This window comes from Culex pipiens, chromosome 3 (genome assembly GCF_016801865.2).
Source record: "Culex pipiens pallens isolate TS chromosome 3, TS_CPP_V2, whole genome shotgun sequence".
In the NCBI taxonomy this organism is placed as follows: Eukaryota; Metazoa; Arthropoda; class Insecta; order Diptera; family Culicidae; genus Culex; species Culex pipiens.
The window spans coordinates 83,971,548-83,995,039 of NC_068939.1; the positions used below are offsets into that span (position 1 = coordinate 83,971,548).

Consider the following 23,492-nt stretch of genomic DNA (forward strand, 5'->3'; position numbering starts at 1 on the left):
ATACCTTTTGAACAAGTTAAATAACGATTCTAAATAACAACTAACCGTTGATTTGCATTCCACCTGGAACCACCACAAACGCTTCGATGCGTTCGTTGTGTTCAGCTGAGGGAGGGTTCGTTGTTTTACGCCGTTGTCTCGCCGTTGAAATCGCCTAGTTCGGCCTAACCACAAAGCTGTTAACTAGTGTTCTGTTATGTAACTGGATGGATAGAATGTGGCTGGGGGTGTGATAAATGGAGGATGCTGGATGCCAACAACAATGACGAGGAAGAAGTTCGAGTTGGGGTTTTACTCTTTTGGGGATTGATTGGTGGTTGGAGTTTTGGTGGGACTTTAAACGCAAATTTACTTAAAAATAGGAATAATGGCCTAAGAGTAAAACCTCATCGGAAGCGGCGTTTTTCACAAAAAATACGAAAGGACGATCAACCTGGAAGAATACTGGTTGGGCTATGATTGTCCGTCTCCAGAATTTCTCATATCCTGAAATTTATAAGCAAAAAATAATCTAAAAACTAACTTAATCCACCTATGTGGTTGGTGCCTTCCTCACTTTTTATCAACATTTGGTGATATGATAAGTTTGGACACAAATTCCATCTATTTCACAATAAAAAAAAATACGCAAATGTCACTTAAGCGGTCATAACTTGAAACTGAGCGTTGCCAGATCTTCAAAAAACTCATTACCTAACCAACGATGGGTCGGATGATGGATCCGGACAAAGCTTAGGAATTTAAAAAAAAAGTATAAAAATATCACTTAAGTGGTCATATCTCGAGACAAGGTTGCCAGATCATCAATGTTTTGGACTCATTGGAAAGGTCTTTTGATTACCTAACCAACGATGGGTCGGATGATGGATCCGGATATAGTTTACATACATTTAAGTGAGATCCGGCTTCAAAAAAGTACATAAATATCGCTTAAGTGGTCATATCTCGAGACAGGGTTGCCAGATCTTCAATGTTTTGGACTCATTGGAAAGGTCTTTTGATTACCTAACCAACGATGGGTCAGATGATGGATCCGGACATAGTTTACATACATTTAAGTGAGATCCGGCATCAAAAAAGAACATAAATATCACTTAAGTGGTCATAACTTGAGACAGGGTTGCCAGATCTTCAATGTTTTGGACTCATTGGAAAGGTCTTTTGATTACCTAACCAACGATGGGTTGGATGATGGATCCGGACATAGTTTACATACATTTAAGTGAGATCCGGCTTCAAAAAAGTACATAAATATCGCTTAAGTGGTCATATCTCGAGACAGGGTTGCCAGATCTTCAATGTTTTGGACTCATTGGAAAGGTCTTTTGATTACCTAACTAACGATGGGTCGGATGATGGATCCGGACATAGTTTACATACATTTAAGTGAGATCCGGCTTCAAAAAAGTACATAAATATCACTTAAGTGGTCATAACTTGAGACAGGAATGCCAGATCTTCAATGTTTTGGACTCATTGGAAAGATCTTTTGATTACCTAACCAACGATGGGTCGGATGATAGATCCGGACATAGTTTTCATATAGATAAGTGAGATCCGGCATCAAAATTCCAGCACCTGATTCGCAACTCTGACACTTTTTTATACGTAACTTTTGAACTACTTATCGGATCTTCAAACAATTCAATAGTGCAGTATGGGGCACCAAAACGAATCGAATGCAACTTGTTTTACTCAAATCGGATCAGCCAGTGCCGAGAAAACTTGGCAAGAATTTTGAGCAACATGGTGAATACGCACACACATACACACACACACACACAGACATTTGTTCAGTTTTCGATTCTGAGTCGATAGGTATACATGATTATAGGTCTACGAGCTGTTTTTCAAAAGTTCATTTTTCGAGCAGGATTATACTGCCCATGTTCGCATAAATGTCCCATATGCAAAAACAGCAAGCTGAGAAAAACGCATTTGAAGTTTGTCCCACACATAAGGCTACGTGTTAAGTTTTCACGAAAAAACTGGATTTCCTCCTGATTTCTAGAACAAAGTACTGGATGTTATAGGCTCTTTTGAAAGAGCACACGATTTTGAACCAAACTGCATCAATAACTCAAAAGTGATGAAAATGCATATGGGACATTTATGCAATCATGGGCAGTATAGCCTTACCTCAGTGAGGAAGGCAAAATAAACAGCTAAACTTTTAAATCTCACCATTATTCATCGATACGCTGCTCATATTCATGTGGAATGCAACTTTCTGGAAAATCTCAGAAACTTCGTAACTTTTTTCAGAAGAAATGTTAAACGCTCCATCCTCAAACAGGTCCCCTAATTCTAACGATGTTAGAAGGTCTCGTCCTTTCACTGTTGTGAACACCGAAAAACATGGAATTTCCAGTATAACTTTTCCAAAATTCAATGCTCCATCAATTGCAGAGTACAATTTTTCATCCAATCTGTCGATTAAACTTGTGAGAGGTTCTGCCTCCGATTCGGGTATTATCAACAACATGTACAAGTCTGGATGCTTCTGGAATGGCAATTTTAAGATTCGTAAGCCATCTACACTGCCATGCTGGAATCGACCTTCCAAAGTCATGAAATCAGTCAGCTGATCACCGTTCAAATATCGAAAAAGCTTCTGCTCGGTCAGTTTGTACTTGCCATCCCACGTTGCGTTCAAAGTAATTGCGTTCAACAAAATTAAGTTGGCACTTTCTTTGATGTCTTTCTCACTGATCACTCTTGAGATTACTCCGTTGGTGGCATTTTGGATCCATCTATTTGCTGATTTAACCACCATTTGAGGTTGATCAAAATCAATCGATTCAATATCTACGCCGTAACTGTCTTTTAAAGTCGTTGACAGATTCTTGTCCAAACTGTAACTCCTACTGTACATCCTGGATGCAATTTTGAGTGCATCATTGTTGTTATTTTTCAAGAACCGTTGCACATCTTGACCGACCAACACCGCGTCTTCACTTAATCCCAGAACGGTTTGCATCGCTTTGGCTGCTTTCCGATTTGCCACTGGAAGCAACATTGTAAGCGTAGATTTGATCGCAACTGGCGAAAAGGCATAGTTTGCTCTCACGTTCTTGGTGTTGATTTTGCGGAAGAGGTCCAGCGTGAAACGGTTTGAACTTGCTTGAGGGGAAAATAAGTGATGTTACGTTATAAGTTTAAATCAAAAGCTTACCACACCGTACCAAGTGGCGTCGCTGTCAATAGTTGATTAAGGCAAAGCAGAACTGCTAGAACCAGCATTGCTTCACACAGAATGCAAACTCTTCAAAACGGAATGATGTTTACAGATCGGAACTTGATGCAGCACTGGAGATTGAGCGATAGCATAAGTTTGAGCTAAGCTGATTAATTATAGACAGATCGTCAGAGCAATTTCAGTTATGAACTTCCAGCTGGTGAGATAATTGGAATATCAGGTGGTGTCAATAACATTTTGCCGAACGTAATGTTTGAGAACATTGATTTCAAATTTCCCACGTTCAACTAAACATACAGTTACATTTGAAAAGGGCCTATTATGTGTTGGACGATACATGGTTTGCCCTCCAACACCATAATAGGCCCTTTTCAGATGCTGGATTTTGGCAGATCTAGACTAAATCGACTCTCCTGAATTCGAATATCTCGAACACCCAGCCGAGGGTGGTCAACATTCGACTTTAAATAAATGCAACTCGCTGAACCCAGTTATGACCACTAGAAAAGTCATAACGAAGATGGTGTAGTCAGACTATTATAATTATTATTTTAAGAGCGAGTTCATGAACAGCGCATACCCCTTTATATGGGACGTCGTTTAGACCTGAAATTTTCAGGGGTTGTTTGTACATTAGGGTGCCCAGAATATGGGACTTTTTCTCGGAACCTCGCTCCACAAGCTGAATATTGTTCCTTGACCTATTTTAGGACTCTGTGCCAAATATGAGCAAAATCGGTCAACATTTACCCGTTAATACTCGAAGGTGAAGTTTATATGGGAAAAATAGAAAAAAATGAATGAAAAACTGTTTTGTCTACCGGGTGCGCTACTTCCATTCAAAAATTCCCAAAAGTTAGATTCTTAATGCTCTACAACTTTGTAGAACACACCAAAGCTGTAAAACTTGATCCCAAAAAGTTATTAGCGGTTTAAAACGAGAATTTTTGTATGAAAAACATTTTTTTCGCCTACTTCAGGCTCGGGTATCAATGGGTTAATCTAACCCGATTTCCGCTTGTGAAGCAGTGGGTCATTTTTTCTGGGCACCCTAATGACGTTTAGACCACTTTTCAAAAAAAAACAGTTTTAGTAAATGATTTTTGTATTTTTTTTTAGGAGAGACATACCATCCTGCATTTTTCGTGAGTCTTTTTGTCACATTTTTGGCTATTTACACAACAAATTTGAACGAAAAAAAATCGTGACATCACCTTAAAATTTAACTTTTAAACTTAAAAATTGAAAAATCTCATAAAAGTGGCGTGTATTTTTCTTTCAGTGTATTTTTTTCAGAAAGCCCGTCCACTTTTCCACTTTTTGATACGATGCAACGGCTTCGAGATACAGTAATTTTTAAATTACAAAATACAAAAATATTTAAATAAGGGCGTACCTTCTCAAATGTCATTTTTGAGTACAATTGGCTCCATATACACAAAAATGGCTTATATAGGCCTAGGATAACATGTCTAAAAAGTTTCATTGAAATCGGAGAGGGTCGGGTACAAAAGTGCCGGAAAAATTTCCTGATTTGAGCTGGAATTGCTCACATATAAAATTTGCATCTGGCCAAAATATGAGCACTCTAGGTCAACGGGAAGTGGGGCAAATCGGACACAAAGCTTGAAGATTCAAGAACGTAAAAAATGGTAAAAAGGTTGTAACTTAGGCAAAATTTAATTTAATTTCAAAATTCAAAATTCATATGAAAGGGCTTAAAATGCAATGCAAAGGGTTAAAATGGATGAATATAAACATTTTTAATGCATGTTTCTATTGTGAAATTGTCTCAGGAACACGAATATGATATAATTATCACCGGAAAATTTGATCTAAGGGGTCCCCCGAGCAAAATTTTAAAACCAAAAAAATCACTAAAAGAAAAGTGTCTATTCTATGTGATAAACTGCCTTACCTGCAGCGTTATCAATCGCAGATGGTAGTCCCAGATGTCCCCTACAAGCTGCAGGTCGAATCGAGTTGATATCTGGATGAAAAACATTTTAATTAAGTTTGAAAATTGTGCTATATTTTCACTAAAATGCCAATAACTCCCTTTAGATTTAACCAATTGGGATGCTTCACCCTGCATTTTGCTGCATTTTTTAAGCCCTTTCAGATGCATTTTGAATTTTGAAATTAAATTGAATTTTGCCTAAGTTACATCTTTTTAAGATTATAAAAGTTTTTGAACCTTCAAACTTTGTGTCCCGATTGCCCCACTTTCCATTGACCTAGTGTGCTCATATTTTGACCAGATGCTATTTTTATATAAACAAACAACCTCTGAAAATTTCAGGCAGATTGGTGAGGTCGATGCGAGATGGGTATGCTTTGCTCGTGGACTCGCGCTTAAACAACATTTAACAGCCTTTCCATCCAGTAACAAGAAAAGCAGGGCTAAATACAAATAAAATCACAAAGCCCAATCAATTTTCATCACATCCTACCTTTAATAAATAAAGACCGGATGAGACTTATTAACAGGATCTTTCCCAACGCAAACGTCCTTACAGAGTGGCATGTCACTGTCGCAGTTGAGGTAAAGAAAATCAAAAATAAACCAACAGTCAATTTTCCACATGACTCCCTCGCCTCATGGTGCACCTCAGCTGTAGCAATGACATTGAAAGCTCCACAAATGGTCTGAACGGGGGGTGGTGTGGGGTATAGTAATTAATGCTCATACCAACTAGCGTTAATACGTCTTTAAAGACCTGTGTATGAACCCACGACAGAGAGGTAGGTCAGCACAAATTAGCTCACCCAAGACTTCAAACCGAACCGAGTTCGTCGCTGCACGCATGACGAATTCCGAAATCGAAAGCCTCCTCCAAGCTTTGTCGGTCGGTCGTTTTCCACACCGGCTTGAAGGGGCACTTTTCCTCACCTCCACACACACAAGTCAGCCGTGCTAAGCTGAGAGAGGGGAAGTGTAAATCTTGTTGAGTTGTTTAGCTTTGCGTATATTGACGTCGGCTAGACTCTCCGCACAACACTACAACAGCAACAACCGGCGCGCGCGTAGACTTATCTTTCCAATCAGAATAACACCGAAACCTTCATTTTTAATGCAAAAGCACGAGGTCACTGCTTTTGCTCTGATCTCGGGTCTGAGGAGGGGTCGAGGGGGGCGTTGATGGGGGCCAGGTTGTGCGGTTTCTACGTTGAGTTGCGGTACATTCTGCTCCGCGGAATGAATCGTGGTTTGACAAAAGAATATGGAACAAAAACAAACCACTACATTAGGGTTTTTTGATCAACAGAAGGAAATTTTCAAACAATTTTTATAAAATTTTATTATTAATTATAGCCGTTACAAGAAGTTTTTGAAAATGATAGTAAAATAAAATGTACATTTTTACTAACTTTAAAAAAAAATGTGAAACTTGAAAATACAAAGGAAATAGCGATGTTCTTTTACACAAGTACGAGTTATTGTTAGAAAAAATGCTTTTGGAACAACATCACTTCAGAGGCGAGTTCTACTTGCCATGAATCTGCAGTTTAGTTTTCGATTTTTTTTTATTGTTATTTTTTATGTTCTTCGACTCTGACCAAAGTCGATACGGGTTGATTTTTTTTTTAATAATTACAAGCCATGGTTGCTTCATTTGAGAAAAAAAAAAAGTTTTATAATGCCAATCAGTTAGTAATACTTAAGGCTACCAACTCTTGCTGAGCAAAAATCCGTACATTTTGCCGATATGACACCATGATATTAGAAAAACTGTCAAAGAATTATTTAGATAAATTTAAAATTTTGGGAATTAAAAATATAAATCTGTTTCGTTTTTGCAGCTTACAAATTCCACTTTGCTATCAAAGTGCTTATGACTTTCACGTTCAAACATTTTCACAAAAAAAAACCGTGATTTGCTGAATCAAATCTTAATTTTTTTTTGTTAAACCTTTAAAAGTTCACGGAATGTCAAGTTGCTTTTTACGAATAATATCAGTCACAGTGTTTACGCGAAAACATTTCTAGATTTTTTTTATTGAAAAGATCCAATTAACATGTGCAACACAATAGCTTACAGGACCGTTAAAAAAAACTTTACATTTGCTAATTTGAGCAACTCTCTACGAAATCGGCCGATTTCGACCGTTTTTATTTTTTGTATTTTTTGATTTGGCTCAAACTTTGTGGGGGCCTTCCCTATGACCAAATAAGCTATTTTGCGTCATTGGTTCACCCATACAAGTCTCCATACAATTTTGGCTGCTGTCCATACAAAAATGGTATGTAAATATTCAAACAGCTGTAACTTTTGAGTGAATTTTCTGATCAATTTGGTGACTTCGGCAAAGTTGTAGGTATTGTTGAGGACTTTTGAGAAAAAAATAGGTACACGGAAAAAAAAATTTGCAGATTTTTTAATCAACTTTTTTTTCACTAAAACTCAATTTCCCAAAATACGTATTTTTTGATTTTCGAGATTTTTTGATATGTTTTTGGGGACAAAAATCCGCAACTTTTGAGCTATAGAGAAACATGGTCAAAAAATCTGCCGCCGAGTTATGAATTTTTGAAAAAATAGTGATTTTTGGAAAAAATCGAAGTTTCATGCAAAAACAAGTTTGACATCATTTTTTAATGCAAAATTGAATTTGCAATCGAAAAGTACTTTACAGATTTTTTGATAAAGGGCTCCGTTTTCAAGATATAGCCACCGAAAGTTTGATTTTAGCGAAATATTTGCAGTTTTTCAATTTTTAAAAATAGTGACCATGAGTGACCATTTCTAAAAATATATTTTTTTGAAAAGTTCAGAAAATTTGCTATAAAATTGTCTAAGAGACATTGAAGATTGGACATCGGGTTGCTAAGATAGAGCCGCTTTAAGAAAAAGAAACACGAAAATTGAAGTTTTTTTAATCTCACCAAAACAACCCACCATTCTCTAATGACGATATCTCAGCAAGTAATGGTCCGATTATCAATGTTAACACATGAAACATTCGTGAAATTTTCCGATCTTTTCGAAAAAAATATTTTGAAAAAAATTAAATCAAGACTAACATTTTAAAAGGGCCAAACATTGAATATTACGCCCATTTAAAATGTTAGTCTTGATTTAAAAAATTTCAAAATATTTTTTTCGAAAAGATCGGAAAATTTCACGAATGTTTCATGTATTAACATTGATAATCGGACCATTAGTTGCTGAGATATCGTCATTAGAAAATGGTGGGTTATTTTGGTGAGATTAAGAAAACTTCAATTTTCGTGTTTCTTTTTCTTAAAGTGGCTCTATCTCAGCAACCCAAGGTCCAATCTTCAATGTCTCTTGGACAATTTTATAGCAAATTTTCTGAACTTTTCAAAAAAATATATTTTTAGAAATGGTCACTCATGGTCACTATTTTTAAAAATTGAAAAACTGCAAATATTTCGCTAAAATCAAACTTTCGGTGGCTATATCTTGAAAACGGAGCCCTTTATCAAAAAATCTGTAAAGTACTTTTCGATTGCAAATTCAATTTTGCATTAAAAAATAATGTCAAACTTGTTTTTGCATGAAACTTCGATTTTTTCCAAAAATCACTATTTTTTCAAAAATTCATAACTCGGCGGCAGATTTTTTGACCATGTTTCTCTATGGCTCAAAAGTTGCGGATTTTTGTCCCCAAAAACATATCAAAAAATCTCGAAAATCAAAAAATACGTATTTTGGGAAATTGAGTTTTAGTGAAAAAAAAGTTGATAAAAAAATCTGCAATTTTTTTTTCCGTGTACCTATTTTTTTCTCAAAAGTCCTCAACAATACCTACAACTTTGCCGAAGACACCAAATTGATCAGAAAATTCACTCAAAAGTTACAGCTGTTTGAATATTTACGTACCATTTTTGTATGGACAGCAGCCAAAATTGTATGGAGACTTGTATGGGTGAACCAATGACGCAAAATAGCTTATTTGGTCATAGGGAAGGCCCCCACAAAGTTTGAGCCAAATCAAAAAATACAAATAAAATCCATTTCCGGTTTTGGTAGAGAATTGCTCATTTGCTTTATAAAGTCTTTGGATCTTCTATTGAATAAACACGTTTTGTAAAGAATTTGGAAAGAACAATAATTGATAATCCACTCTGAAATAAGGAATTTCTGGAAAACTATCCAAGTTATCTCTTTAAATCGATCTGACAGTGAAATAACAATGCAAAAGCTTTGGCCAAATTAAAAAAAAGCAATTAATTTTTTACAGTTATTAAAATTCCGTACAAATTCGTATTCTGCGAAAAATTCCGTACGAAAATTCCGGCCTGTTAAAAATCCGCGAAAAGGGTTGAAAATCCGTACGGTAAGGAAAAAATCCGTACAGTTGGTAGCCTTAGTAATACTTTAACATATTTTGATTACAGTTTTAAAGTTTTTTTGGATAAAAAGTGTTTCCCCCCACTGATTTTTCGGGCCAATTTTTTTTCATGGTGGGTGTGTTTCAATTTTATGGAAATAATCTAAAAATAATTTGGGAATTTCAATAAATTTAATTGATTTATTTCTTACTTTTTAACTCTTCTTCAAGAAAGATTTCTCCCGATAAAAATTCACCAAGAAACCCTGTAAAAAATTTCTTAGATGATAATTTTTTATCGGGTTCAGGAAAACTTTCTAGAAGAAGAGTTAAAAAGTGAGAAATAAATCAATTAAATTTATTAAAATTCTATTCTAACTTTGTAGAACATTGCAAAGTTCTAAGAATAGATCACGGTAAATTTTTTAAGCATGTTTTGAAATTTTACCGAAAAAAGTAAACTCCAAAAAACATCCTGTATCTTTTCACGATTAATTCCTAGCACTTTGCGATGTTCTACAAAGTTGTTCCCCGGATCAAAACCTATGAAAAACTTAAGAATAGGAAATTTTGATAGGGTTTTCAGGGATTTTCTATGAGAAGATGTAAAATGTTACAATTCTCCATAGTAAATTGACTACTGTTCCATACCAACTTCAGATCAAAACTGGAGCCAAATATGCTCAAATTTTCGGGTTAGCTTCTGAGGTCATGGTACCGTATAACGGTGTGACTTTGATAGCCGGGGTGACTTTGATAGATTTTAGATTTTTTCCTAAAATGAAGAGTACAAATAAAATACGTACAGAATTATATGGAATCATACTGACCGGGGTAGAGAAAGGGTCAAAGTACTTTAAGAAGAAGTTTTAATTAAATTTTGAAAAGTTTAAAAAGTTAGTTAACTCAAAAAAATCAAATTATTCGCTCTACAGCATTGGTGTCCGAAGGCTTGATTGTTGAGGCAATTGCAAACCTCTTTTTACACCTTAGCTTCCATCCACCCCGGGATTCGAACTGACGACCTTTGGATTGTGAGTCCAACTGCCTACCAGCGACTCCACCGAGGCAGGACCCAGGGAGACGACTCCTACTCCTGGACTGAGCTAACGACCTAACCTTTTTTTTTAAGGTTAGTCCGGGGCCAACATTTACTTCCCGTCCGACGGAAGGCGTGATCAGACAATTCTCGTCTCGAAAAATGCCACCGGGACCTTCTGGGATCGAACCCAGGCCGACTGGGTGAGAGGCAATCACGCTTACCCCTACACCACGGGTCCCGGTTAGTTAGCTATAATTAAGAAAACGTTAATGAATAGCATTATTTTCATATTCTCAAAGTGTCATGATTTTCTAAATGAACATGGTTTTAAATCGGAAAACAGAATGCATTTTCGGATTCTTCGAACAATTTTCCACTAGGAGAAGGTAAACGAAGTTAGTAAATATTAAAAATTGTGTGTTTTGAAACACAATTGAATAAAATTCCAAATTTGATAACGGTAAAACAAATTTCATACAAAATGTGATAACTTTTGATTCGTGCTTCGAATTCAGTTTAAAATGCAATTTGACTATTTTTAATAAATTTCAGGCAAAATTATGACTTTTTAACAATTTCACCTAAAATGTATGTGTATTGTAAAAAGCTTATAAACTTAGTTAACTAAACATAAACATTGATTTTTTTTTTGTTAGAAACTATATCAGCAACCTTAGCGATGGTACAGTTGACGTAAAAATAAAATTTGAACACCTTTAACCTGATTTAAACAAAAAAAACTAAGACTATCAAAGTCACCCCGGTATTCAAAATAAGAATTTTCAACGCAACTATTTTTGTAAACAACCTCGATTTTTTTTTTTTCAAAAATAGTCCATGGATCTTGTGTGGCCTAACCTACACAGAAAAAAAAGTTGAATTTTGGAATGTTGAAAATTTGGTAGGTTGAATATTACCTCTTTTTTGAGTAATATTACATAAAAATGTGTAAAAATGTGAACCTGATGAATATTCATCAAAAACTGATGAAAATTCATCATTTTCTGGGGTAAAATTAATCATTTTTTTACACAAAATCTGTCACTATTTCCTGATGAATATTACCATCATTTTTTTTTTCTGTGGCGTACATGTTTTAAAATAATAGTCTTGAGAATACCCTTACCATTTGGAAAATATTCCAAAAATAAATTGAAATTCTATCAATGTCACCCTGGTTTACGGTACTTTAAAATTCCGGTTGATGCAAACGAAATTGAACACTTTTGTCATTTTCATATATCCGTGAACCACGCAAATGGACAGCTGCCAAAGTTGTATGGAGCCTTATATACGTGAACCAATGACACAAAACTACCTTTTTGACCGTAGGGTTTAAGTTAAATCAATAAATAGAAATACACGAAATCGGGCAATTTTGTAGAGAATTGCTCTGCTGAGCTTTAAAAAACATAAGACAGTAATCGTTTTTTTTTTTCGCAGATTTAACAGTGACTAGAATGTATTAGTTTAGGTAACAAGTTACAACCTGGTAATCCCAGAGATTTATTTATTGCTGCTATGTGTCGATATTTCATGCAAGACAAAACCGAATTTCTCACATAATGAGTGTTAAAAGCAAATCTTCTAAGGCTGGCTTTTGGCCTATGTTAGAAACTTCAGAAAAAATAAATTTCCGTTAAAGAATTCTCCTTTGAGATATTATTTCTGAAAAGCAGTGTACGTTTTTTAAGCAAAAAATATGACATCTGAAGTTTTATATTTCTTATTTAATTTTTAGTATTTATAATATCAGCGAGAAATGTTGTAGAAGCACTACTGCTTCTACATCTTCACCCTGAACAGATGATTGAACGCCCAATCAATTAACTTAATCTACACGCACTAAATGGTTACGACCAATAAATCAAACGCCATCATCCGAGAACGTTCCGACCGCGAATGCACTCACCTGTACTAAATTGGTTCAAGGTCAGCTTAAACCCCCTCTCCACTCCACCTTCGCTACTCGATTAAAAAATCATTTAATTTCCACTTTGTCTTCCACCCACCCCCCGTTCACGCTGATGGGTGGAAAGCTTGGACTTGGTTTGATGCAATATCCTTTCCGTGCGCGCGATTGTTGGCTGGTTCGTGTTTTCGCTTTAACTTCTAATACCATGACGATGCACCTACCAAGCAGTCTAGTCTAGCTAGTTTAGTCCGACGTTAGTCCAAGTCGCGTGACCAACGCACACCACCCCTCAACATCAGAGCGCGAAAAAATGTGCGACTAATTGGTTGAATGCGGTATTTAACGCCACTGTACTGTTGACACTCAACGCCCACCCCAACACTTTAAAGTAATTTAGTTTTGTTTCAATTAATCGCGATCACTATCAAGTTTCTATATTTGAACTATAGTCATAACTTGATGATCAACATTATTACTTCACGTCCACCTTTGCACAAATAAATTATGTTTTTCTCCTACAGGTCGTCTACGTGTCGGACTCGTCCGGCTACATCCCGCTGACCTCGCTGCAATCGGCGACCCACTCCCGGCTGCCACCGTCCTACCAGCAAGAGTCCGACCCGGCTTGGCGTCCCGATCCCTGGGACAGGGACTACAACCGGCGGCACCGGTTCAACAACACCCGGGTGCAACGTGAGATTTGATTTTCGGAGGTTGGATTTTTGAGAGGATTGTGCTAAAAAAACGATTTCGTTGTTCTTTGTAGATATTGAAGCCGAATGCCAGGATGACTACATGAAGATTCGTATTGGGTTCAATGGATCGTTCAGTGGATTGCTGTATTCTTCTGGTGAGTTAAAAGAGGACAGTTGTAGATCATTAGAAGTTAACAAGTGGGACGAAAAGCGAGAATGCGTAACGTGATTTTCGAATGATCCCACTTTTTTAACATAAAAAAAGTACGAGGTGGTTCAAGCACAAGCGTGACTTTCTCCTTGCACTTGAAAAATTTGTTTTGAAATCTTTTGTGCGTATTTCTTTGAGTTTTCGGTTCAGTATGAAGTGTTTCGCCAGCTACTGATCACACACCAAACGGCAGTCGGATTAAAAGGTCTTTTTCGGTTCCCGGGAGACAAAGATCTGTGCCAGAAGTGGTTGAAGTTTTGCGAAGTCGGTTCGGAACAAAATGCAAACGAGAGGAATAATTGGGTCCAAAAGAGGAAGAATCTACGACAATTTTTCTAGTAATGATCTCTCTTACAGCGAGCTTAAAATCATCATGTCCTACTAACTCCAACAACCCACGCTACCTGAAATGTGTCGTTTCCAACGTCTAGTCTCGAAAAAGATTTAGTTTCACCGACTTCACATCCCTTTCAAAAAATTAACAAACCACAATTGAGCAATTCTCTACGAAATCGGTCTTTTTTTTAGAATTTTATTTTTTGTATTTTTTAATCCGACTGAAACTTTTTTGGTGCCTTCGGTATGCCCAAAGAAGCCATTTTGCATCATTAGTTTGTCCATATAATTTTCCATACAAATTTGACAGCTGTCCATACAAAAGTGATATGTGAAAATTCAAAAATCTGTATCTTTTGAAGGAATTTTTTGATCTATTTGGTGTCTTCGGCTACGTTGTAGGTATGGATACGGACTACACTGAAAAAAAAATGATACACGATAAAAAAAAAATTTGGTGATTTTTTATTTAACTTTTTGTCACTAAAACCTGATTTGCAAAAAAAACATTAATTTTTTTTTTTCATTTTTTGATATGTTTTAGAGGACATCAAATGCCAACTTTTCAGAAATTTCCAGGTTGTGTAAAAAATCTTTGACCGAGTTAAGAATTTTTTAATCAATACTGATTTTTTTCAAAAATTCGAAATATGGGCCGCAACAATTTTTCAACTTCATTTATCGATGTAAAATCAAATGTAGCATTAGCATTAGCATTAGCATTAGCATTTTAGGACGCCCTATCCACGGATGGCTCCACAACGCTTATCCCACTGTTTGGTGTGGTTGTGTTAGACCCTCATCCGGAACAATAATCCAACACGGGAGATACCATGTCTTCATCTTTTGATGAGTGTGTAATACAGCCCAGGGCATAAGGGGGTCCTCGCCGGGTCCAAGCTATCCTTTAGGGAACGGAAGGAATGTTAGTAAACACCTATCTAAAGTGCGCAAGGATCCCTGCGTCACCTTAGTGGTATAGATGTTTGTAGGGAGGTTTTGGACTCAATGTTAGTAGAAAGGTAAGACCCTAGGATATACCTTGACAGGTATTGCGGGTGTGTCATAAGTTTTTAACTGATTGTGTATTGAGCAGTACCTGCATTACAATTTGAAAATTAAACTCTAACAGCCGGCTGTAGAGTGAAATTTAGTATTTATTGTGTAAATTTTTATAAAATTTTATTCCATTCGTAGAAAACATTTTTATACCTAATAGTTTACTGATGTTTACTACATTTCGGTTGGGCTTGTTTATTAACTATTAAAGGGTTTTTATTTTATGTTTAATGTCTTTAAATTTATTTTTGAAAAACAGCGGAAATAATTATTGTTTTTATATGTTTTAAACGAGAATCATATTATATCGAACAAAAGACCGACGTAGATTTCACGAAGATTTCATGTACATGCGGATGTTAAGACCGTTTCGTTTTTTATTTTTCAAGTTTTAAATGATTTGAAATAGCTAATCTTAGGCAGCCGGCTGCGGAAAGATTGCGTTTCCGTTTTTACACATTTTTTATGTATATATTTGTTTTCGGAAAATGAAATTTGAGACTCATAATCTGCAATTAAACTTAATTAAAATTATCGATCACAAAAAAAAACAAAAACCCGAAACAAATTGAAATTAATGCTAAGAGGTTCGAAGCTTGCTGGCAAGTTATTTAACACCGTACAGAAAAACGCGCGCGATGAAATGTAAACCACTACAACCTTAAACATTCTTCAAAACACACATTTCATTTTAATTCTAAAAAGTCTGCAGCAGTGTTTGCATTTCCGCCATATGGCAACACTTCTGTGGAACGTTTACAATCCACATGATCCACAAATGTCAAACACTGCCGTTCAGCGCAATCTCACTCACACAGTCACACACTCGCTAAGTAAACAACATGAAACGAACTCACCAAATTCAGCTTCGGTTGCTGCAGGTGAGATGCTGGCCTCCTCGTCGGCAACGGCCAACAAGCAGGAAAATGAATCTAGCCCTTCGACCTTCCGAAGAGTCTCACTCGATACCAGAGCCGAAAATATATTTGCAGTTTCGATGATTTTCACAAGATAACAACAACATCACTGCATCACTACAATTAGAGGGTGACGATTCTCGAGATTTTCAATTTCCCGGGAATCGAGAGTTGAATTTGTCCATTTCCCGGGAATTCCCGGGACCCGGGAGTTTTTTTTTGACTATGCCAATAGTGGCAAAATTTAAAATGAAAAGTATTGAATTTGTTACAATCAATTCATACTAATTCTATGAAACATTTATTCAGGTAGCCTCATTATTTTGGGGAACTATATAAAACCTTTTGATTTTTTTTAATCTGCTAATACAAAATCGTTTCTTGAGCTTTTTAAGACTCAAAATTGTAGTTTAAAATATTAACGAATCTTAATTCGCACTGAGTGATTTTTCAAAAGTTGCACAAAGATCTTTGTAAAAAAAATAACTAATACAGTCCAGACTCGATTATCCGAAACCTCGATTATTCGAAGTTTCGATTACCCGAAGTTCGATTATCCGAAGGTTTGTATGGAACTTCGGATAATCGAATCACGAACAAAAAAAAAATCTTTTGTTCTTTTTTTTATTTTATTACTTATGACTTCTAATTCGAGTTCTGCGACCCCGTTTTAGTAAAATTTGAATAGTTGATTGCCTATTAAATAAACAAAATGCATTTTTCAATGTTTCACACCGCCATTTTGGCCGCTATCTATCTTGGACTAAAAATTTCTAAATCACTTCGAGTAGTTTAGGGGTCATTCTTGAGCTAAACAATCAAAAATAAGAAAACGAAAAAAAAATCGTGATTCGATTATCAGAAGTTTTGATTATCCGAAGTTTCGATTATCCGAAGTGCTCCTCTCAATTATAGTTTTTGGAATTTTGCCAAGTTAAAATTTACACTTTCTGAATAAGAAGATAAGAGAAGCATTGGTTTATTGGAACTTGATTGATCATTCAATGTTCAAAACAATTGAATTTTTCATATGTTTTTCTGATTAGTTTATATAATTTTGCTTCGATATTTATAAGTAAAAAATTTCCCGGGAGTCTCGACCGAATTTCCCGGGAATCGAGAGGTCCAAAAATGGTCGATTTCCCGGGAAATTTTTCCCGGGAATTCCCGCTCGTCACCCTCTAACTACAATAATCACCGTCATTTTTGGCGGATCATCTCTTTTTTTCCTCTTCAGTCTCGTAATTGGTTCTCCGACACACAAGACATTTTCCTTCCCCACACTGCACACCAATACTATCACACTACCACAGCACAAATACCCGGCGAAAGGCAAAGCCCGACTTCATCGTTAAGCCGCCATCTTGTCGCGGCGAAAAATGATGTTTGTCTTAATTTAAAAACACATGAATTCGCTTCAGATTTTAAAAAAAAACTTCATCATTTGCACAATCCCGTTGTTCGCGCGAATCATTTTAACCACTTTTCTCGAATTAATTTGTCTTTTCACACAGTAAAAAAACGGATTCTAAAATCGCGTATCGAAAGAGACGACCGAACCACGCAACCAGTGTTGCCACTCCTTATCGATGTAAAATCAAATTTGCAATCAAAAAGAACTATAGTGAAATATTGATTAAGTGCTTCGTTTTCAAGTTAAATCCATTATTAGGAAACTTTTTTGAAAATAGTCGCAGCTTTTCATTTTTTTTATTAGTGCACATGTTTGCCCAGTTTTGAAAAAAAATATTTTTGAAAAGCTGAGAAAATTCTCTATATTTTGCTTTTTTGATCTTTGTTGATACGACCCTTAGTTGCTGAGATATTGCCATGCAAGTGTTTAAAAACAGGAAAATTGATGTTTTCTAAGTCTCACCCAAAAAACCCACCATTTTCTAACGTCGATATCTCAGCAACTAATGGTCCGATTTACAATGTTAAAATATGAAACAGTCGTGAAATTTTCCGATCTTTTCGAAAAAAATATTTTCAGAATTTTTGAGTCAAGACTAACATTTCAAAAGGGCCAAATATTCAATATTACGCCAATTTGAAATGTTAGTCTTGATTTAAAAATTTTTAAAATATTTTTTTCGAAAAGATCGGAAAATTTCACGAATGTTTCATGTGTTAACATTGATAATCGGACCATTAGTTGCTGAGATATCGACGTTAGAAAATGGTGGGTTGTTTGGGTGAGACTTAGAAAACATCAATTTTCCTGTTTTTAAACACTTGCATGGCAATATCTCAGCAACTAAGGGTCGTATCAACAAAGTTCAAAAATGCAAAATATAGAGAATTTTCTCAGCTTTTCAAAAATATATTTTTTTCAATGGTGGGCAAACATGTGCACTAATTTAAAAAAATGAAAAACTGCGACTATTTTCAAAAAAAAAATACTTAAAAATGGATTTAACTTGAAAACGGTGCACTTTATCAAAATTTCACTAAAGTACTTTTTGATTGCAAATTTGATTTTACATCGAAAAATGAAGTTGAAAAATTTTTGCGACCAATATTTCGATTTTTGAAAAAATCAGTATTGATTAAAAAATTCATAACTCGGTCAAAGATTTTTTGCACAACCTGGAAATTTCTGAAAAGTTGGCATTTGATGTCCTCTAAAACATATCAAAAAATGAAAAAAAATTAAAATAGTGTTTTTTGCAAATCAAGTTTTAGTGACAAAAAGTTAAATAAAAAATCACCAATTTTTTTTACCGTGTATCATTTTTTTCAGTGTAGTCCGTATCCATACCTACAACTTTGCCCAAGACACCAAATCGATCAAAAAATTCCTTCAAAAGATACAGATTTTTGAATTTTCATATATCATTTTTGTATGGACAGCTGCCAAATTTGTATGGAAAATTATATGGACAAACTAATGATGCAAAATGGCTTCTTTGGGCATACCGAAGACACCAAAAAAGTTTCAGTCGGATTAAAAAATACAAAAAAAATCGAATGACCGAAATCTGAGAGAACTGCTCAATTGCTTTTTACTCTTATTTCCTTAATAATCGATTACAATACTTGCTGCTTCTGACGAATAGTAAAATGGTTTCGCTTTGACAGTTCAAAAACGGTTCCGCTTTTGAGCCGCTCTATTGACCCTCCAGCTCTTCTCCTACTTTTAACTCATTTGTGGTCGTATTAATTCTCATTGTGCTTTTTAAGTCACGGCGTGTTTTCTACAACAAACTTTTTAGGAAAAAAAGCTTAGCTTTCCGATGCATCAAACAGCGAAATGATTCACTGAGAAATTGCTCAGAAATCTTTTTTTTAAAGTTTTGTGTTTTAAATTCTTTTATTGTTTATTGAATACTGCTCAGGAAACTTGTCAAATAATGTGTCTCATGTGTCATTTACTCATCAAAATGTGCAACATAAGATAAAAAACAACTTTGGAAAAGGTGGCAAATCGCTAAACATTTTAGAGGTGGGCAAAAAATGAGCGAGCCGGATTTGAGAACTGAAAATGTAATATCAATAAAAATTGGCATTTTGAAGAAGGTAGTGAAATCATCTTGCCCGGTTAAACTTTGGCATTTATAGACGTTATCGATAAAATTTGTTATTTTTTTACAAAAATACAGCAAAACTAATGGCAATTTCCCCCAAAATCCTACATTTAAGCTTGGGTGCTCAACCCATCCAATTATTTGAACGTTTAGGTTCAACTAGAAATGACATAAAAGAACGCGAAAACCTATGATTTTCAAGCGAATCTTCTCGTTTTTAGTTTTTTTTTTCAATTAATTAAAATAAAGTTTAGTAAAAAAGGTATACAAAATCACACCACTCTTAAAATAGCCTTCTCATCCAAATTTATAAAAAGTGCGAAAGAGCCGCTCATTTTAATGAGCGAGTGAAAATGGGCGGCTCCTAAAAAGAGCGGTTTTGCCCACCTCTAAAACAAAAATTAAAATGTAGTTTTCTCTGAATTTTTGAATGTGTGGCATTTGTTAAGAAATGAAAATCATGAAACCATATTGAAACATTTATTTTTATTGTGAAAATCCAATACTACCCTTACCAATTGCAAACCTGCTAAAAATTTCGATTGTAACAGGTAGATCAGAGCACACAGATGATATTTCAACCCAAAACATATGTTAAAATTTAATTATTCTTGTTAAAATTATTTTTTAATAACGTTTTATGATCTTTATGAATTACTTATGTAAAAAAACTCATTCAAAACTAAATTTTCCAAATGGTTAGCGATTGGCACCTTTCTACAAAGTTGTTTCTTGTATTGTTTTGCACATTTTGGTGAGTAATTGACACATGAAACACATCATTTGACAAGTTTCCTGAACTTTCATTAAAAAGTTTCCAATAATAATGAAGAAAAAAAACTTAAACAAAAATAACCATAAATGCTTATGCCTAATTTTAGGACCCAATTCCCATTTCCATCCAAATTTAACCACTCCCTCGTTTTTTTCTTTATCTCGAAAATTTTGAAAAACCTCAGTTTTAAGCTGTTATGCTGGCTGTAGAATCGAATCAAATCGATTCAAATTTCAAATTGTTTGTTGAAAGCTTGTTGTTCAACTTGACATAGAATTCATATTTCAATTAAAGTTTTGACCTCACAATCTTGTTCATGGGAAAATTTAACAAAGTTTTCTAATTTTGGTAAATGTTTTCCTTTTAGTTCACGATATGTCGAATTTAAGGTAAAATTAAAAATTCATTATCGCGTAAACTAAATGGAAAACATTTACCAAAATTAGAAAACTTGTGAAAAAAAAGTCCCAAAACACGAAGGTTATTTAAAAACTCAAGTAAAAATATACGCTTCATGTGAAATCATGGTTTGACATTTTGTTTTTTTTTTTTTTTTTTTTGTAAGCTTTTTATACCTCTACTTAGGTCGAAAGACATAAATTTTAATTCAAAATACAAAATCTAGATTTTGTCAAAACGATGAAAGTCATTGTGTAAGTACAACAACAAAGTTCAACATTGGGTCCCTAAATACGGCAATTTTCAAAGGTAAAAAATCAACTCTCCGTGGGCCCTGAAACAAAATTTGCTCTTTAAAAATGATAAACATGTTTATTCCTTTAAAACGATAAAATGTAAAAATATTCGCAGAGAATGAATAAACAAGTTTTCCTAAGTTTTTATTTATTTCAACCTTGCTGAAACAAAATATTTATGTTCTGTTAAGCAATTTCCGCATCTTCACAAATCATCAAAGCAATTAATTCTACAGGGTTAAATGCAGCATAACATCGATCTCCAGCTGGCTGCATTGGATATCATTTCAACTTTAATCTAAACTTTCATTCATCAAATCTCCCTCACGCTAAACCGTTCTCCAACTTAGACTCAGTCTCAGTCTTAACAGGGGTGGTCTGCTCTGGTGGGCACCTCTACCTGCCAGCCCACAAGAGTCACGTGATGGGCGATTAAGACGATGTATTGATGATGTTTTCATCGATCAACATAAACGGTAGCCATGAGTTGGCGATTTCGCGATCTTCGCCAAGTTCTTCGTTTCCATTCCCGCTGGGGCGCGGGGTTCCGGGGAACGAGGTGCCGGGAAATAAAACGGAATTTAATCATCTTCGTCTAGATTAGATGTATTAACCCAACAATGGTTCTCTTTTCACCACTAGGTTACGCGTACGATCCGGACTGCATGTACATCAACGGTTCTGGCCGGGACTACTACGAGTTCTTGATCCAGCTGAACCGCTGCGGAACACTGGGGAAGAATGCCAACGGCGACGACAGCAGGAAGAACCCAACGGTACTAAGCGACTCTTCAACGGATTGCGCCTCAATTTCACACCCTCTTTCATAATGAAATACCTTGCGCGCACTACATTGTGTTCTTTTGAGTTAATCTTTCGATTCTTGCGCGCTTTTTTTCTAGAAAAACTTTATGTGGAACACGGTGACAGTGCAGTACAACCCATTGATCGAGGAAGAGTTTGATGAGCACTTCAAGGTGACTTGCGAGTATGGGTATGACTTTTGGAAAACCGTAACATTTCCGTTTCTCGACGTTGAGTGAGTGTGCTTTTTTTATTTAAACCCCCTATTTATTCGCTTAAACCATATTTAATCCCAAAACTGTATTATACTGGCTTGAAAAGAGTTTGCTGGCCAAAAACATATTTAATCACGATTTGGGATTTTCTCGCCTAGTTAATCGCAAAGCACTTCAAACCATCCCTAACCCTCTTTCGGCGTCGAATTGTTTCAGGGTCGCAACGGGAAATCCCGTAGTGTTTACGCTGAGTCCGCCCGAGTGCTACATGGAAATCCGAAACGGATACGGGACGAATGGGGCCCGGGTGACGGGACCGGTACGCGTCGGAGATCCCCTGACGTTGATCATCTACATGCGCAGCAAGTACGACGGGTTCGATATCGTGGTGAACGATTGTGTAGCGCATAATGGGGCCAACAAGAGGATTCAGCTGATTGATGAGTATGGGTAAGTTAGGAGTTTTATTTTAATAAAGTTCTTTTTGAATTGTTAAAAAAAAACATTAAAAAATTTATCCGGGCATAGTTGTCACTGACTTCAGAACGAAATTCTAAAAACTAGCTTAATCCACCTATGTAGTTGGTGCCTTCCTCACTCTTTACATTTGGTACATGTGTCACTAGGGTGTAATATCAAAATCGATTTTCCAGCTCAGCATTTTTCAGTTCCTTTTGGGGTCCTAAATAACTCCCCAAAGTTTGGGAACGATTGGTTTAGTCGTCACTTTGCGCAAAGGGATTCAATTTTCCATATAAATTTGTATGGGAAAAATCATTTTTTTGAATTTTAATATTTAAAAAATCCAAGTTTCACGTTGTACTAAAACCGAATTCATATTCGGATGCTCTGGAAGGTGCTCTAAAACTTTCCCGAAGAGAGTATGGTGCTAACTTGCTCCTGTAAAAAGATACAGCGTCCTCAAAACTCGTCTAAAACGTGATTTACGAGCAAAAAACACGTTTTAGACGGGTTTTGAACACGCTGTATCATTGTATAGTTAGCACCATACTCTCTTCGGGAAAGTTGTAGAGCATCTTTCAGAGTATTCGAATATGATTCCGGTTTAAGTACAGCGTGATACGTGAATTTTATAAATATCAAAATCCAAAAAAATGGTTTTCCCCATACAAATTCCCATAGAAAATTGAATGGCTTTGCGCAAAGTGAGGACTAAACCAATCGTTCCCAAACTTTGGGGAGTTGTTTAAGACCCCAAAAGGAACTGAAAAGTTGCTGTGCTCATTAGATTTGGACAATTTAATTTTTTTCCATACAACCATATTACACCCTAATGTGTCACACAAAAGGTCATGAGAAAATTAACATCTAGCATGAAGCATGGTTTTGATAACTTCTTCAAAATTTTGAAATTTTGCAATCGTTTAAAAGGTCTTTTTCAACATTTGAAACGATAGGTCAGGTGATTGGCCCGGACATAGTTTTCATACAGATAAGTGAGATCCGGCTTCAAGACAATACCTAAATATTACTTAAGTGGTCTTAATCTGAGGAAAGGTTGCCAGATTGTCAATATTTTGGACCCAAGATCTTAGTTCCGAGAATTGGTAAGAATTGGATAGTTGTTGCGACTTCCAAAGGCAAAAAAACACAATTGCTTTTCTCCATACATTTTGACGAATTTTCCCATACAAACTTCAAGAGCTTAGAGCAGCGGTTTTCAACCTTTTTCGACCAATTTCTTCCTTGGATTATTTTCAAGACCTTCACTCCCCCCTTCAATCATAAATTAAGGATCAATTCACAAAAATCATAATTTAAGCTTAAATTTATGAAGAAAG

At 35.6% G+C, this 23,492-nt stretch overlaps 1 protein-coding gene across 1 annotated transcript in view; it reads left to right on the top strand.

Moving 5' to 3' along the window:
• Positions 1 to 23,492, top strand: part of LOC120427126 (uncharacterized) — a 54,149-nt gene that overhangs the window by 26,766 nt on the left and 3,891 nt on the right. The window contains exons 5-9 of the mRNA XM_052710365.1: positions 12,978 to 13,149; positions 13,223 to 13,306; positions 21,314 to 21,447; positions 21,574 to 21,710; positions 21,907 to 22,140. Coding sequence (XP_052566325.1) covers positions 12,978 to 13,149; positions 13,223 to 13,306; positions 21,314 to 21,447; positions 21,574 to 21,710; positions 21,907 to 22,140 — 761 coding nt within the window. The remainder of the gene's footprint in view (positions 1 to 12,977; positions 13,150 to 13,222; positions 13,307 to 21,313; positions 21,448 to 21,573; positions 21,711 to 21,906; positions 22,141 to 23,492) is intronic.